Source organism: Colobus angolensis, unplaced genomic scaffold, assembly GCF_000951035.1.
Source record: "Colobus angolensis palliatus isolate OR3802 unplaced genomic scaffold, Cang.pa_1.0 Scaffold33, whole genome shotgun sequence".
Taxonomy (NCBI): domain Eukaryota; kingdom Metazoa; phylum Chordata; class Mammalia; order Primates; family Cercopithecidae; genus Colobus; species Colobus angolensis.
The window spans coordinates 9,797,857-9,816,293 of record NW_012116599.1 but is presented as its reverse complement, the minus strand read 5'-3'; the positions used below and the strand labels follow the sequence as shown (position 1 = coordinate 9,816,293).

General features: G+C 41.4%; 1 protein-coding gene across 4 annotated transcripts in view; it reads right to left on the bottom strand.

Moving 5' to 3' along the window:
* Positions 1–18,437, bottom strand: part of SP140 (SP140 nuclear body protein) — a 76,759-nt gene that overhangs the window by 42,645 nt on the left and 15,677 nt on the right. Inside the window, exons 4-12 of one of the 4 annotated variants that reach the window (XM_011951971.1) lie at positions 17,267–17,350; positions 14,884–14,964; positions 13,613–13,705; positions 12,742–12,819; positions 10,688–10,837; positions 9,745–9,828; positions 7,714–7,794; positions 5,332–5,433; positions 3,374–3,454 (exon numbers count right to left, since the gene is read on the bottom strand). In XM_011951971.1, coding sequence (XP_011807361.1) covers positions 3,374–3,454; positions 5,332–5,433; positions 7,714–7,794; positions 9,745–9,828; positions 10,688–10,837; positions 12,742–12,819; positions 13,613–13,705; positions 14,884–14,964; positions 17,267–17,350 — 834 coding nt within the window. The remainder of the gene's footprint in view (positions 1–3,373; positions 3,455–5,331; positions 5,434–7,713; positions 7,795–9,744; positions 9,829–10,687; positions 10,838–12,741; positions 12,820–13,612; positions 13,706–14,883; positions 14,965–17,266; positions 17,351–18,437) is intronic. The other 3 variants (XM_011951972.1, XM_011951973.1, XM_011951974.1) reach the window with 3 other exon arrangements.

Below are 18,437 nucleotides of genomic sequence, written 5' to 3'. Positions count from 1 at the left end.
AAAACCAAACTTAGGAATATACCGAACCAGGGAGTCAAAATACCTCTATAAGGAAAACTACAAAACATTGCTGAAGGAAATCATAGACAACATGAACAAATGAAAATACATCCCATGCTTCATGGATGGGTAGAATCAATATTGTGAAAATATTGTGAAAATGATCATACCGCCAAAAGCAATCACAAATTCATGCAATCTCCATCAATATACTACCATTCTCTTCCCAGAATTAGAAAAAACAATTCTAAAATTCACATGGAACCAAAAAAGAGCATGCAAAGCCAAAGCAAGATTAAGCAAAAAGAACAAATCTAGAGGCATCACACAACATGATTTCAAACTATACTATAAGGTCATAGTCACCAAAACAGTGTGGTACTGGTACAAAAATAGATACATAGACCAACGGAACAGAATAGAGAACCCAGAAATAAACCCAAATACTTACAGTCAACTGATCTTTGACAAAGCAAACAAACTATAAAGTGAGCAAAGGACACCCTATTCAACAAATGGTGCTGGGATAATTGGCAAGCCACATGTAGGAGAATGAAACTGGATCCTCATCTCTCACCTTATACAAAAATCAACTCAAGATGGATCAAGGACTTAAATCTAAGGCGTGAAACTATAAAAATTCTAGCAGATAACATCAGAAAAACCCTTTTAACCATTGGCTTAGGCAATGCTTTCATGACCAAGAACCCAATAGCAAATGCAAGAAAAAGAAAGATAAATATCTGGGACTTAATTAAACCTAAGTGCTTTTGCATGGCAAAAGGAACAGTCAGCAGAGTAAACAGACAACCCACAGAGTGTGAGAAAATCTTCACAATCTATACATCTGACAAAAGACTAATATCCAGAATCTACAATGAACTTAAATCAGTAAGAAAAAAAACGAACAATCCCATCAAAAAGTGGGCTAAGGGCATGAATGGACAGCTCTCAAAAGAAGATATACAAATGGCCAATGAACATATGAAAAAATTGCTCAGCATCACCAACGATCAGGGAAATGCAAATCAAAACCACAATGCGATACCACTTCACTCCTGTAAGAATGGCCATAATCAAAAAATCAAAAAACAGTAGATGCTGGCGTCGATGCAGTGAACAGGGAACACTCTACACTGCTGGTGGGAAAGTAAACTAGTACAGCTGCTATGGAAAACAGTGTGGAGATTCCTTAAAGAACTAAAAATAGAACTACCATTTGATCCAGCATTCCACTACTGGGTATCTACCCAGAGGAAAAGAAGTCATTATTCGAAAAAGATACTTGCACACGCATGTTTATAGCAGCACAATTCACAGCTGCAAAATTGTGGAGCCAACCCAAATGCCCACCAATTAATGAGTGGATAAAGAAACTGTGGTATATATGTGTGTGATAATTGAAAGTCCCTACACTTCTATGAAAACTCATTATTGTTTGGCCATATGGTCAATAACAACCAGAATCATCCCAATGAATCAACAACAGCTTCTGGCCAGTACACACGCCTCTGAAAGCCAGCCAACCATTCACTTCCCCGTGCTTCTGAAAGTCAGCCAGTTAGTAACAGCCACACTCCAGTGACCTGCTTTCACTAAAGGTCGGCTAACCACTAACAAATCTCACTTCTGAAGGCCACCAGTCACCAAGATCCACATTTCCACAAACGTTCTCTGGTCAGAGAAACTGACCTACAAGTGCAACTGTCCCTTAATTGAACAATAAATTCAGCCTTTTGTTTGAGATTAAGTGGTAGCCCCTTGTTTTTTCTGTTTTTCTTCTGAAATGGAGTCTTGTCTGTCACCAGACTGGAGTGCAGTGGTGTGATCTCAGCTGACTGCAACCTCCACATCCTGGGTTCAAGCAATTCTCTTGTTTCAGTCTCCCGAGAAGCTGGGACTACAGGTGTGCTCGACCACACCCAGCTAATTTTTGTATTTTTAGTAGAGATGGGGTTTTGCCATGTTGGCCAGGCTGGCCTTGAACTCCTGACCTCAAGTGATCCACCTGCCTTGGCCTCCCAAAGTGCTGGGATTACAGGGTGACCCACTGCACCCAGCCTAGATAGTAGCCCCTTCTACTAGTGATACCTTTTTATTATTACTCTATGAAGGCATCTGTGGTTCTTTTTGGCTTTCTGGACTTTCTCTTCTTAACATCTCCTCTCCCTTACTGTTTTTTCCTCCTTCAGTGATGTGCTACATATGCTTTTCATATTGCCTCTCTGTTTCCCTTTTCTGGCTCTATTTTTCTGGATATCTCCTATCTCGTATCGTAGATTACATTCAAGTATTTTCCAACTCTTGATAATGTTTCCTCATCTCTCCCTAATCTTTCTATATTTGTTAAATAAAAGTATCTTTCCATTGAACCCTGGGAGAGTCTCTTGGATTCCTAAAAACCCTTTGGGCATTCACATTGGACTCAGACTATGGGACCCCACCCCAACCCATGCCCACTCATAGAACTGAAAGCCTGTAAGGAGTCATCCAGGACACTGGTCTCTGCTCTTTCTTTTTTCTTGAGTCTTATCAAACACCCGTGCCACATGCACTTCTGTGTTTCTGGCTCCTCAAAACAGCAATAACAGCACCTTCCCTCTCTAAGTCTTGAGGGTTTTATGGGTAAAATTATAACACTTGTCAGAGTACTCTGAAAAAACACTGCATGATCCAATGACAAAATGGGGAGTACTGGTCAAAAACAGCATTTAGTCTCATAAACAGTTGATCTAAATTCTGCCAGTTAGATGGTAGAATACCATTACACTGAAGGCTTTGTCAAGTTTGTGAAAAAATGACTAAAAGTATCTACCAGCAGAGGAATGACACCCTTTTTTATTTCCATAGAGGGAGTGAGAATAGAAATTTTATATGAATTCAAATAATAGTATTGATAGCTATGAAAAATAAAGACAAAAGAGCATTGCTTCTTCCTACCGTATTTCTGACGTTTATTTCTTCACCTGTAAAATAGGATTATGCAGTTTGCCTGCCCCCATCTTAAGGTTTTGTGAGGGTATCAGGAGATGTTATTTGGTAAAATACTTTAATACTGTAGTATTGAAAGGCACGAGAATATGAAGGAGGGAACACATTGCCTTGTCTTGGCATATTTCAACTACCACTAGACTGTCTGAATACATATGTTCAAACAATAAATCCCATTCTGTTAAACATGGACTTCCATATAAAGATTCCTCCCTGCATTTCCCAAAAGATCCATGTACAGAATATGTGAAAAATCTCAGGATATAATTGGATCCTTTCATTGTGAGGTATACGCAGAGGAAAGTCAACCAGGAAACACAAGCTCCACATTCAACCTCCTGACACTCTGCAGCCCAGGGCCAGAAATCCTCCCCTTCCTTACCTGACCCACATCTTGCTAGGGAGCTAGAGGCTTCCTGGGGCTCTTCTCCATCACACGTTTGTGAACAGCCATCACTGCCCTCTGCAGAAAGAAAATAAATCCCTCAAGAAATTATGAAGAGAAAACTTAGTGAAGATGTGGGAAGCTGAATTATCTCCTAGGTGGGGCTGTCCGCCACCCAGGTCCTCCTGGCCTGTAGGTGGACACACTCCGGTTGCTGTCACCAAGGCTGAGAACCATCCATCAGCTCACTTCCTGCCTGGACTCCGAATTCTCTCTCCTTCTCCCCCTCCCCCTTTCCTCTGCACATTTCCTCTTTCTCTGCCCTGCTTTCCTGCTGCCAGTGGCTCCAGGTGCTTCTCTTTGTTTCCATGTGTTTCTGCCCCCTTCTCTGCTCCTGTCTTTTTCTCTTGCACCCCTGACTCTGCTCTTTACTGGCTTTCCCTATCTTGTTTATTTCCTTGTCACCCCCTTTTTAAAACTAGGTATAAGGAAAGGCATTCCTGGGACAGTGAAAATGAACCAGATAAGGAAGGGGATCAGGAACAGAGTGGGCCAAGGCAACACCACATACTACAGGGGAAGTGTGGCTCCAGGGTCCACATATAAAAGATCAGATCATAAAAGAGCAGCTCCTGAAACAACCGATGCCATTAGTAGAGACAAGACAGATGATATGGGCTGGGGCCCCATGAAGGGTGGAAGCCACAGAAATCCACAGGAAGGATAACTCATCTAATCCTGTGCAACAAAGATCACTAGGGGAAAAGATCTAAGGGGAAAAGAAAGTGATCTGGCTGATATCTTGCGAATAACAGTTGTGCTAAAGCAGAAAAAAAAATGAGTCTGATAAGTGCAAGATCAAACAGGACATTCCTCCCTTTACTGAGAAAGCAAAACCCTGGAGAAAGAGGAGTTTCTAAGTTCAGAGGAGGTGTTGGTTTCTACCGTGAAGTGTTCAGTTCCTGAAAGACATTGCAGTAAGGAAGGTCCCACGATAAATGTCTTCAGGCACATGGATGGAAGAGCTTGGAAGGGAGGCCTGCCTGGCAGACAGATACTAAACACTTGACAATCATTCCACTACCTGAGCAGATGAGTCTGCGGGGAGAGAATTCTTACCCTCTGAGTATGCTTCTGTGCCACTCGCCACCTAGAGAGACCTTAATCAGAAAACTCATTTTGATCTGTCTCTTTCTCTGCGTAGTTTAATCTGTGCTTCCTTCCAACATTGTTGTCATTTGTATTTGCCTCCATTTGTATAATTTTCTCTAACTTTTCTCTCTGCCTCTTATTTCTTATTGAGGTCATCCTCTTTCTACTTTGTCTTTTACTTTCTCCTTTTCTGTCTCTGTTTCCTTGGGTTTTACCTTGCCCTCTTAGATGCCTGTAAAATGTCCATAATTTTATATATTTTCCTCACTCTCAAAGTTCTCTTCTCCCAGGTTGGAAAAGTTACTCCATTTACGCAGGAGCTATAAAACCGCATATCCTTTGCTTGTCAGTTCCATCCCAAGGGTCTTCCACATGACTTTTCTCAACTGCAAGCATTCAATCATTCACAAAACTTGTGTCTGTGTTCCTGATACTTCTGGGAGTAGGCTGAAAACAATCTCCCTGCCTCAATTACCATAACCTGCTGATATTTAGGTTTAATGTGTGTTTAATATCATCAGCCAGGCATTTCTTTTCTGGTGCTCCCAGTCTACCTCTGGCATATTCTGTCTCCCTATATTCTCCATGCAGCGATATGGTCTCCACTCAGGGACTCACCTTACCTTGATCCTTTGTCTCTCACAATTTACAAAAAAGCCCAAAAGAAAATTGATATAATTCCATCTGTATGCATGCGAATGTGAAGAAGGGAAGGGTAGGATGGGGGAAAGGGAAGTTTTTTTTCCATGCCAACTGGAAAACAAAGAAGTACTCAAATATCTAAAAATTTAAGTCATAATTACCTTCTCCTTCATCTGGTAGTAGACAGAGCCCCTTCTCTGGTTCTCCTTCATTAGTGATTTGGGGAGTCTTTAGATCCAAGTTCTCTGCAGAGAAACAAGGAACTGACAGACCACAGAGGGTGACGTGGACACAGACCTCAGTGCGTTCGCGCCATCCAAGATGGGCAAACGCTGACAGCCACCCTCGTCTTGTTCCGCCTTTTCTCCATCTTGTTGCATCTGCTCTTTCTCCTTCTCTCTAATTCTCAGTGTCTTCCTCACAGTTCTGCCTCCACAGTTCCCTCCAAGTTGGGCAGCACTTGGATTGTCTGGTCTTCTCTCCAACTGGCTTCTCCTGCTTCCTGTTTCTATCTCTTTTTTCTTTTTTAGTGATATTGTATCTCTTTTCTGTTATTTCTTTAGCTCTTATTCTATATCCACCCTATGCCAAAGGGCAGACTCTATTTCCATGCTGTGTTTCCATGATTTTCCTTCCCTCCCACTAGCATTTTTTCTCCCCCTTAAAGCCTTATATTGGTCCCTGGTCCACTCCTCCAGGAACCTGCAGAACTCCTTGGGCTTCTTTCTATTCTGACCCTGTGACCCTGCCCTAAACCCCCAGCCAGCCTTGCACAACCATCACCCAGTGACACATCCAGGACACTGGTGCCCACTCTTCCTTTTCTACTTTGCCTTTGCGATAATATCCTGCTTGCATTTCTGTGCTTTATTTCCCAGTCTGTAAGATAGACGTTTAGCTGTTTGCATACTGATGTTTAAGAGTTTGTGAGGGTAAAAGGAGCTCTTGTGCAATCCAGTCATCTGATAAAGACTGTCAGAAACCTTGTGCACCTGCTCTCCCACCCCATGTTGGCACTCTCATTTTCACCCTTGACACGCGTCTCTGCTGCTTGTGTTTCTACCTCTGTCTCCTGGCACTGGAGTCTCTTGGTACTTCTCTTTGTCTTGGTTTCTTTTTCTGGGACTGCTCCTGCCTCCCTCATTTCCCTCCTGCATCCCTGGTCCTGTGCTTTATGTCCTTGCCCCACTTTACACCTATTGAGGCACATGAAGGTATACACTTATATTTTTGTACACCTTCATAGAGCGCTACTCTATGAAGGCAACTGTCCTTCTCTGTGGCTCTCTGGACTTTCTCTTCCAAAAGTCTCTCCCTGACTATGTGTCTCTCTCTCCTCCAGTGATGTGCTATGTCTACTTCACACATTCTATCTCTGTTTATCTTTTCTGGCTCTATTTTTCTGGATATCTCTTATCTCGTATCATAGATTATATTTACATACTTTCTAACTCTCAATAATTTCTCCACTCCTCTGCTTAAGCTTGCTTTATTTGTTAATAAAAGTCTCTTTACATTAAACCCTGGTAGAGTCTCTTGGATTCCTAAAAGCCCTTTGGGTTTCCACACTGGACTCAGTCTATGGGACCCTACCCCAACCCATGCCTGCCTCACAGAACTGGAAGCCTGTAAGGAGTCATCCAGTTCACTCTGGGACAAAAGTAACTTCCAGGACAAAAGTCTCCGCATTTCCTTCCTTCTCGGGTGTTAACAAACACTGGTGTCACATGTACTTCGGTGTTTCTGGCTCCTCAAAACAACAATAACAGCACTTTCCCTGCCTAAATCTTGAAGTTTCTGAGGGTAAAAATGTGACACTTATGAGAGTCCTCTAAAGACATACTGCATGATCCAATGACATAATGAAGAGTATTGGTTAAAAATAGCATTTAGTCTCATAAAGAGTGCATTTGAATTCTGTCAATTAGAGGATAGGATACCATTTCTTTGAAGGCTTTGTCAAGTTTGTGATGAAATGATAAAAAGTATCTACCAGCAGAGGAATGATAAGCTTTCTCATTCCCAAAGAAAAAGTGAGTGAGAATATAATTTTAAATTCAAGTAATACTATTGATAGTGATGAAAAATACAGGCAAAGAGGATTTTTTTCCTCCTAGATATTCTGACCTATATTTCTTCATCTGTAAAATAGGATTACCCAGTTTATCAGCCCCTATCTTAAGGTTTTGTGAGGGTATCAGATCTTGCTCAGGAAAATATTTTAATGCTTTAGTATTAATAGGCATGAGAATATGAAGGAGAGAAATACTGCCTTGCCTTGACATAATCCAACTACCACGTGATTATCTAAACACATACTTTCAAACAAGAAAACTCATTCTGTTAAACATAGACTTCTATGTTAAGATTCCTCCCTGCATTTCCCAAAAGATCCATGTATAGAAAATGTGAAAAATCTCAGATTTAATTGCATTCTTTCACTGTGAAGTATACTTGGAGGAAAGACAATCAGGAAACACAAACTCCAGATTCAACCTCCTGACACTCTGCAGCCCAGGGCCAGAAATCCTCCCCTTCCTTACCTGACCCACATCTTGCTAGGGAGCTAGAGGCTTCCTGGGGCTCTTCTCCATCACACGTTTGCGAACAGCCATCACTGCCCTCTGCAGAAAGAAAATAAATCCCTCAAGAAATTATGGAGAGAAAACTTAGTGAAGATGTGGGAAGCTGAAGTATCTCCTGGGTGGGGCTGTCCGCCACCCAGGTCCTCCTGGCCTGTAGGTGGATACACTCCAGTTGCTGTCACCAAGGCTGAGAACCATCCATCAGCTCACTTCCGCCTGGACTCCGAATTCTCTCTCCTTCTTCCCCTCCCCCTTTCCTCTGCACATTTCCTCTTTCTCTGCCCTGCTTTCCTGCTGCCAGTGGCTCCAGGTGCTTCTCTTTGTTTCCATGTGTTTCTGCCCCCTTCTCTGCTCCTGTCTTTTTCTCTTGCACCCCGACTCTGCTCTTTACTGGCTTTCGCTATCTATTTCCTTGTCACCCCCTTTCTCGTACTGGGCATCAGAAAAGGCATCCCTGGGATGGTGGAAATGAACCAGATAAGGAAGGGGATCAGGAACAGAGTGGGCCAGGGCAGCAACACATACTACAGGGGAAGTGTGGCTCAAGGGCCCACACATAAAAGAAAGATCAGATCATTGCAGCTCCCGAAACAATTGATGCCATTAGTAGAGATGAGACATATGATATGGTCTGGGGCCCCATGAAGGATGGAAGCCACAGAAATCCACAGGAAGGATAACTCATCTAATCCTGTGCAACAAACATTACCATGTCGAAGGGGAAAATAATGATCTGATTGATATCTTGCAAATAACAATTGTGTTAGAGCAGAGAAAAAGAGTCTGATGAGTACAACAGCAAACAGGATATTCATCCCTTTATTGAAAGAGCAAACCCTGGAGAAAGGGGACTTTCTAGGTTCAGAGGAGGTGTTCGTTTCCATTTCGGGTGTGTTTAGTTCCTGAAAGACATCGCAATGGGGAGGATCCTGGGATAAATATTTTCAGGCACATGGATGGAAGAACTTGGAAGTCAGGTCTGCAAAGCAGATATGTACACGAGAATCATTCCACTACCTGAGCAGATGAGACTGGGAAAAGAGTGTTCTTATGCTCTGAGTATGCTTCCATGTCACCCTCAACCTAGGGGGACCTGAATCGGAAAACTCACTGTTGACAGAGGCGCCCTTTGCTGGGAGCTGCTTGTACATAGTGACTGACTTCAGCTCCACAGGCCCTCGACCTGCTCCTTTACTTGGACAACGGTTTTCACTCCTTACAGGTTCTTTAATTATTTTGATCTGTCTCTTTCTCTGCATAATTTCTTCGGTGCTTCCTTCCCATATTGTTGTTATTATTGTATTTGCTGCCATTTGCAGAATTTTCTCTAATTTTTCTCCTTGAGGTTACCCACTTTCTATGTGTCTTCTACTTTCTCCTTTTCTGTTTCTTTGGGTTTTATCTTATGCTCCTAGATGCCAGTAAAATATCCCTTATTTTATGTATTTTCCTCATTCCAAAGTTCTTTTCTCTCAGGTTGGAAAAGATCTTCTGTTTACACAAGGGCTATAGCACCACAGGTCCTTCCCTTGTTAGTGCCATCCCAAGGGTCTCCCGCATGACTTTCTCAATTGCAAGACTTCAATCTTTCACAAAACATGTCTGTGCTCCAGATCCTTCTGGAATTAGGCTGAAAACATTCTCCCCTGCTTCAGTTGCCATAATCTGCTGTTATGTAGGTTTAATGTGTGTTTAATAACATCACCCAGGCACTTCTTCTCTGGCGCCCCAGCCTACCTCTGGTATATTCATTCTTCCTATGTACCCCATGCAAAAAAAATGATCCTCACTCAGGGGCTCAGCTCACCTTGATCCTTTGTTTCTCTCACAGTTTTCAAAAAGGCACAACAGAAAGTTGATCTAATTCCATCTGTATGCATGCGAATGTGAAGAAGGGAAGGGTAGGATGGGAGAAAGGGAAACGTTTTTTCCATACCAACTAGAAAACAAAGATGTACTGAAATATTAAAAAACTTAAATCATAATTACCTTCTCCTTCATCTGGTAGTAGACAGAGCCCCTTCTCTGGTTCTCCTTCATTAGTGATTTGGGAAGTTTTTAGATCAAACGTCTCTGCAGAGAAACAATAAATTGACAGACCACAGAGGGTGACGTGGACACAGACCTCAGTGCGTTCACGCCATCCAAGATGGGCAAACGCTGACAGCCACCCCCGTCTTGTTCCACCTTTTCTCCATCTTGTTGCAGCTCCTTTTCTCCTTCTCTCTAATTCTCAGTGTCCTCCTCACAATTCTGCCTCCACACAATTCCCTCCTAGCTGGGCAGCCCTTGGATTGTCTGGTCTTCTCTCCAACTGGCTTCTCCTGCTTCCTGTTTCTAGGAAGTAATACTGTATCTTTTTCTTTTTCAGTAATACTGAATCTTTTTCTTTTTCAGTAATACTGTATCCCTTTTCTATTATTTCTTTAGCTCTTATTTTATATCCATCCTATGCCAAAGGGCAGGCTCCATTTCCATGCTGTGTTTCCATGGTTTCCCTTCCCTCCCACTAGCATTTTTTTTTCCCCCCTTAAAGCCTTATATTGGTCCCTGGTCCACTCCTCCAGGAACCTGCAGAACTCCTTGGGCTTCTTTCTATTCTGACCCTGTGACCCTGCCCTGAACTCCCAGCTGGCTTTGCACAACCATCACCCAGTGACACATCCAGGACACTGGTACCCACTCTTCCTTTTCTACTTTGCCTTGGTGATAATATCCTGTTTGCATTTCTGTGCTTTATTTCCCAGTCTGTAAGATAGACGTTTAGCTGTTTGTGTACCGATGTTTAAGAGTTTGTGAGGGTAAAAGGAGCTCTTGTGCAATCCAGTCATCTGATAAAGAGTGTCAGAAACCTTGTACACCTGCTCTCCCACCCCATGTTGGCACTCTCATTTTCACCCTTGACACACGTCTCTGCTGCTTGTGTTTCTACCTCTGTCTCTTGCCGCTGGACTCTCTTGGTACTTCTCCTTGTCTTGGTTTCTTTTTCCGGGACTGTTCCTGCCTTCCTCGTCTCCCTCTTTCTTCCCTGGTGCTGTACTGTATGTCCTTGCTGCATCTGTCATCCTGTTGCTTTCTAGAACTAGGGATCAAAAAAGGCATATCTGAGAATGTCTGTAATTTCCATATGATTTCACTAGATTAGTGAGCATGGTGGAGATTGTAGTGAAACAAGATGACTTTTCCAAGCACAGGGCTAAGCCTTTAGGAAGGCTCAGATGAGAAAAAGTCATCAGAAAATGACAATGACTAGAACATTTGTATATAAACTTCGAAGTAATTGCAGGAGAGAGAGACATGAAGCTGGAGCCCTGGGAAAAAATAGATTTAATCCTTATGACCCCAAGTAGTTATTGATTTAAAGTAGAAATGTAAGATAAGCCAACTTCCATTTTTGAAAGAGTTGTTTGAGTTGGAAAGAATGGATGTGAGAGGTACAAGATCAGAGGAAAGATATGAGTCTAGAGGCTGTTGCTCCAGTTCAAGAGAGAGATCTTACCAGAGTTTTTGTGTTGGGGTGGAAGGAAATGGACAGGTAAGATATGTAGAACTCACTAAAAGTCTACTGGATGGTTGATGGGGTGGTTAAGTTGAGGGAGGTGGGGAGAGTCATGAGTGGCTCCTAGGTTTCTGCTTGAAGAATGGAGTAATAGTGTTTCATCCTGAGATAAGGAACACTGGGAGAGAAGTTAGATCTGTGTCAGGAAAGATGGTATGTACAATCTTGGAGGTGTCTTGTATTGAGGTTCTTGAAAAACATCCAAATGAAGAGGTCTTTCAAATATCTTCATGAACGTATTCAGGTACTCAGACGAATGAACTTAGAAGATAAATCTGGACATATGTGTTTTGAAATCATTAAGTTGGGAGAGACATGAAAGCCTCAGGGGGAGGGTGACTGCTTCTGAGGACATTACAGGTGCCATTTTGATAGCTTGGGAACACCCTCATGAAAACTCACTGCTAACATGTCTCATTCTTGGGCCAGAAATTATTTCTGCCTAGTGAATCTTCTCTCTATCCCTACAATGTCCCATATTGTTCCCCATCTCTTGCAAGCAGTTTTCACTCTCTGCTAACTTTTCACTTATTCTCCTTTCTCTTTTTCTCTGTGTATAACTTTAATGCCTCTCCTCCACTGTCTCTGTCTTCGAGCATTTTTCTTCTCTCTGTTCCTCTCATAATATTTTCTCCACCTTTTAAGTCCTGTGCCTTATTTAATAATCAAGTTTATCTCCCTTCTTCCATGGTGCTCATTTCTATGCCTATATCTGTTCTCTCTAATTAGCTTTCTGTTCCTAATTTTTCAATTTCAATTTAATTTTAATTTAAATTTCAGTCTTTCTGTATATTCTGTCTTATTTTTCTCCCATACCATCAAAGGTCTCATCTTTTGCCATTAACAAAGGGGCAGGGACTCTTCCCTTTGTGAAGTTCATTTCAACAGTTTTTCACTGAGTTTTCTATATTGCAATATACTCATTATATCCATGCTCTTGGCATAACCTTGAGAAAATAAGTTGAAAATTATCTCCCCTTCCTTATAACCCAATGTGGTATTATTACCCAAATATTACCCAACATGGTAATATTTGAATCCCATGACTATTTAGGTAAAACTGGCAGTCACTCAGATCTCTCTTTATTTAATGATTCAATCTATGTTTTCCTTTCCCTCTCTCTTTCCCTATGTCCTATATGCAGGAAAGCCCCAACCAGTTTGAGATTATCCTTCTTTTGCTACTTGTCTCTCTCAAGAAAAGCAGGAAGAAGCTGGGCATAGACTGTCTGTGTCTGTATGTGGGGACGGATGCATGGATGAATGGCTGGCTGGCTGGCTGGCTGGATGGATGGATGAATATGTGGATAGATGGATGGATATATGGATGAATACATGAATAGATGGGGGAATGGGAAGGGAGATGAAAGAGTAGGTGTTTTTGTATGTTGACAGAATAACAAAGCTTTAATTTAAATCCTAATTACCTTCTGTATCGTAAGGCAGTAATGTGGGCATTTCATCTAATTCTCCTTCATCTGTTTGTATAGCAAGTTCACAGGACACTGCGGAGCGAAAGAGGAACATGACAGACAATTGACAGTGACCTGGACACCTACCTGGATCCATGCTGAGCTCTAACGTTCAGGTGTAGAACTGCTCCCTGGGAATAAATGTATCTTTGCACCAAACAAGAATGGCTCCACTTCTTTTAGCACCTTGTCGGGCCCCTTTCCCCTCTCTCCCTCTCTCTCCTTCTCTTTTTTCTCCCTCTAACCCTTTCTTTACACATTGCTGCATCTGCACCATAAACCAACTCCAGGATCTCTTTGACTTGACTTCCTCTTCCTGACTTCTACCATTTCTTTGCATTTCTGTCTCTTTCCTCTGTTTGTTACCTTCCTATTTGTTACCTCTTTGCTCCATTATATCCCTATTCATTCTTCTAACTTTGTCACTTCCACTTTGTCTCTTCTGTATACAGTATTTCATTATTCCTAAATAATTCTTGGCAAGTAAGTTTAAAATTCTCTCTCTTTTTTCAAACCCCATCCTGGTAGGATTTAGATTCCATATTCATGTAGATAAAATTGGGCCCACTTAGGCAACACCATTTGGTGCCTCCAATCAGAGTAATTTTTATTACTCTGTACGCTTAAGCTCTCTGCCCAGGAGCCCCTCCACTAAAGGACTTAGCCCTCCTTTACCTCTTTCCTCCCACACACCTGGGGCAAACAACCACAGGCTGAACGAAAGTGTGTGTTACAGGGGTGGTGGTGGAGAGAGAAGGAAGTGTTGCTTGCATAGAGATAGGCCAACTAATTTAATGAGATAATTGGTCATTTAAATCATAATTACCTCCCCCACCTGGTAGTAGACTGGGTGCATCTTCTGTGTCTCCTCCATCAGCATTTGGGAGGGCTAATTGCTCACAAGACTCTGAAGAGAAACCTGGAAATAAATTACAAGGCACAGTGATGAGAGCACAGACCTCAGCATGTTCCTGCTGAATCCTGGTGTTCAGCACTCAGGTGAGCTTCTCCTTGCAAAAAAAAACACACCATTGCTCCAAGGACCTTGCCTGAGCCCCGCCACAGCCTTGCTCTGCCTGTTTTCCTTCCGGTCATCTCTCTGCCACCTCCTTTCTCCTTCTCATTTTTTGGCCACCACATGCTCTTGCTTCTATGCCATGAAGCACTGTCCATCTCCTTGACTCCCTGGGATTCCCTCTCTTTTTCTTTTCTGTTGATCTTCAATGCCCTCCATCACATTTTCCTACTTGTGTCTCCATTTTTCTTTCTGGTTCTCTTCTTCTGGATTTCTTGCATCCTGCACGGCAGGTTCCAATCTTACCATTTCTCTTTGCTTTTCCCTGCTCTGGCCATGGAAATGCTTTTGTTGAATAAGAGTCTCCTTGCACCAGGCCCACTCCCCTAAGAACCTGCAGGCCTACTTGGGTCTCCTGTGTGAACTTCGATCCATGATCCTGACTACACTGATTTCTGCCAAACTCACACAACTACCACTGCAGTGACTCAGCAGGGATGTGGGTCATGTTCTTGCTTGACTAATTTGACCTGGTAAAAGACCTTACACCTTTCTATGCTTCTACTTCTACTTTATTTAGCTATGAAATAGAAATAAGCAAAAGTTTATCCATCTAAATTCATTAGCTGTGGAGATAAAATGACATCTTGTTTGTCAAAATTCTTTGAACAATAACTATGTAAGATAGTAACACAATGGAAAATATTTGACAAAAATTATCATTTAGTTTTTTGAGTAGTTGGTCTGATGGAACATGTTTCTTATGAAGGCTTTCTACATAGTAAGGGACAAAATAATAATAGTAACAAACAACAATAGTTTTATTCTCTAGAGAAAATAAATGGTGGGTAGGTATAATCAAGTTTTTATTATTAGTAGACATGAAAGACATCATCCTTCTCTAGCATATTTCTACTATAACATACACTTAGGAACATTTAGCAGAATTATGGGATCTGAGGACAAAATGGATCTTTTGCCTGTGAAATGTGCTCAGAGTAAAATGCATCAGGAAACACCAGCTCTGAATTCCACCTCCTGACACCCTGCAGGTCAGGAAGAGCAAGTCACCCCTTCCTTACCTGGCTCACATTTTGGCGAGGAGCTCAAGGCTTCCTGAGGCACTGCTACATCACCCATTTCATGACTGGCATTGCTGTTCTCTGCAGAAAGGAATGAAATCCCTCAGATGTCTTGATTTACAGTCAAGAAGGCATCAAAACAAGAAAATAAATAATGAGAAAACTAAGAAAGCCTGATAAACCAGAAGGTCCCCACTCCCCAAACAACCTGACCTGAGGATTAAGTCCTTCAGTAACCTTCACCAGAGGCTGAGAATAATTCATCCATTGTGGGGGAATCTTCCTTTCCTTACACCTTGTTCTCTTTCACGTTTTCTCACTCAAGTCTTTCCATCTGTTTCTGTACATTTCCTCAATCTCTGCCTCTGTTTTTTTCTGTGGATGTTTCTTAGAGCCTCTCTTTCCTAGATGCATTTCTCTCTTCTCTGCTCCTGCAAATTTTTCTCTTGCTTTCTCTGATACCACTCTTTCTCCCCTATCCTTAGCCTCTCAATTGTGCCTTCCTAGCTTTCTCTAAAGAAAGACCTCCCTTTGATCATATATTTTAAGTAGGATTTAGCTGGATTGGAGAAGGGTAAATGGAGAATAGTGGGACAGGAAAACAATTCTAAATAAGGCAGCAAAGAGAAAACATAGGGAAAGGCTCAGTTTGAAAGAGAGATTTAATAATTGAAATTATTGGGGGAAATTTTATTCCACCTTGAAGTAATACTTCAGGAGGCAGGTGATTAAGCTGGAGAAGTAAGCAGGTGGATCATTGTGGATGCCTTTGGATTTTACTTAAAAACCCACTTATTTAATCCTTAGTGTATTAAGGAGGTAAGCAGGAAAATGATACAACCTAAGGTCCATTTTTAAATATCCCATCTAGTTGAAGTGCAAATAACACATTTGATGGAACCAAGATTAGAGGGAGGAGATGAGCAAAGGATGTTGCCCTGAGAATCATGAGAGTGATGGAGATCTGGACCAGAGACCTGGTCTTGGGGATGCAAAGATGGACAGGCCAGAGGCAACCTGAAGATGAAATGATTACATTGGCTGCATAAATGGCTTGTATCTGAGGGCAAGGGAGGAGTCATCCATAATGACTTGACTAGGTTTCCAACTTGAAAAACCATGGGACAATAGTGATCCATCTCTGGGAGAAAGAGTGCTGTGGAGGAATTAGATCTAACTTGAGCAATGAAGATGTTGCTTTTAGTTCTCAAAGTACCAAGTTTAAGGTTCTTGAAAAAATTCAAGTGTAGATGTCTATCCGACCCATGAGTAAAGGTCCTCAGGTCCATGAAAAAATGTACTCTAAAGATAATTTAGAGTGAAGATTTGTGCTTGGGAATCAATGGACTATTCTGGGAGAGGCCTATTGAAATCTGAGTATGATGTAAGTGCCCTTTGATGTGCGAAGAGTTCAATCTGAAAACTTACGGTTCATGGAGCCAACCCTTGTAAAGTTGCTGATACCCAGTGCTCTTACCTCAAACCTACACTGTCCCAGTCTGCTTCTCTCTCCCTTTTATCCAACTTTTCACTCTCAAGTGATTTTACACACTTTTTTTCTTAACTCTTTACCTACATAGTTGCCTCTGTACCTCTTCATTGTCCTCATTTCTTGGTATTTATTTTCCTCTCATCTTTCTTTTTCCATATACTTCTCTCTCCATTTTCACCTCTGATCCTTGGCAGATGTTTCAGTTTACGTTTTCCCTGCTGTGTCTTATATTTCCTCTCTTTCCATTTCTGTTTCTCCCATTTCACTTTGATCTTCTATCTGCCAACACTATTTCAGTTTTGTCTCCCTGCGCAATTCTATCTTTCAGGCTCCCCTGTCTCTCCATATCAAAAACTCCAATCTTGGACTGTGACCACAGTACTAGGGACCCCTAACTGGTCAACTCTGTAAGGAACATCTCTCACCTGAATCTGATATGGCTTAGGTTATTTCTGAGTTTCTCTTAATAGTTCTATGAAATTAATTAAAAATAATCCCCTTATCTCAACCTGGGAGGGAAGGGAGGGTAAGATTTTTATGTTGCCTTAGAAGATGGAATCCATTCATGTAAGTTGTCATGTAAGATTTTTATGTTCCCTTAGAAGATGGAATCCATTCATGTAATTTGTCATGTATTTTTCTCTGTCTACTTTTCCCATTTTCTCTTTTTATATTCTCCACCAATGGAGACTCCATCTATTCAAGAGCTCAGATCTCCTTTTTCATTGGTTCTCTCACACCTGCTGGCAGATAAGGGCAGGTACATGCCTATGTGAGGGGAAGAGTACTGGGAGATAGGGCTAAGATAGGAGAGAAAATACAAGCTTTGCCTCCACGAAGACAAGGAAGCAAAACTTTAATAAGGGCATTGATCAGTTAAATGATAGTTACCTTGTTTACCATCTGGTAGTAATCTGGGTCTCTCTTCTGACTCGATTACATTATTCATTTGGAGAGGTGGGTGTTCATAGCATACTGAGGAAAACAATGTGAAAATTACCAAACTCAGACAGCGACCAGAGGAGAGACCTCAGTGTGCTTAAGTTGAACTTGATGTCCAAGTCCCAGGATCTCCTGCCCCCGAGGTCCAACAGAGCCTTGTTCCCCTTTTTTTCATTGAGATGCACGTATCTTAAGTGTAAATCATTATGAAACCAACATCCCAGTCAAGATTCAGAACATTTCCACCATCCCAGAAAATTGCTTTGTGCTCAACACCACTGTTCTGGTTCCTATCACCAGCAATGGCTCCTTCCTTTCTGGCACTGTACTTGTCTGTATTGTCTGTACTTGTAATCATATAAATAGGATCATGCAGTATGTACTCTTACAACTTGCTTATTTTGCTCAACATGATGTTTTTGAGATTTATCCATGTTGCTCTGTGTGATAACAGTTCGTTCTTTTTATTGCTGAATAGTATTATACTCTATAAATTAGTCATAGTTTATCTACTCTCCTGTTGATGAGCATTTGGGTTGGTTCCAGATTTTAGTTATTATGAATAAAGTTGCCATAAACATTCTTATACAAATCTTTGGATGAACCTATTTTTATTTCTCTCATGTAAATACCTAGGAGTGAAACTGCCAAGATCATAAGTTAGATTTAACTTTACAGGAAATTTCCAGGCACTTTCCCAAAGTGGTCGCTATCATTTTACATTCCTACCAGCAAGGGATGGGCAGTCCAATTGTTCCACATTCTCATCTGTGCTTGGTATTGTCAGTGTTTTTAATTTTAGCAATTCTAGTGAGTGGATGATATCTCACTCTGACTTTAATTTGCATTTCCCTCATGATTAATAATGTCATACACTTTCTGTTCTTGCTGGACATTTTGTATCTCCTGTTCTGAAATGTCTGTTCAAATGGTTTGTCCATTTTTTGAATTGGTGATGTGTCCTTTTATCATTCATTTATTAGAGTTATTCATATTTTGTGAGTACAAATCCTTTGTTAGATATGTGTATTGCAAATATTTTCTCCCAGTCTATGGCTTGTTTTTTCCTTTTCTTTTTCTTTCTTTCTTTCTTTTTTTTTTTTTTTTGAGACGGAGTCTC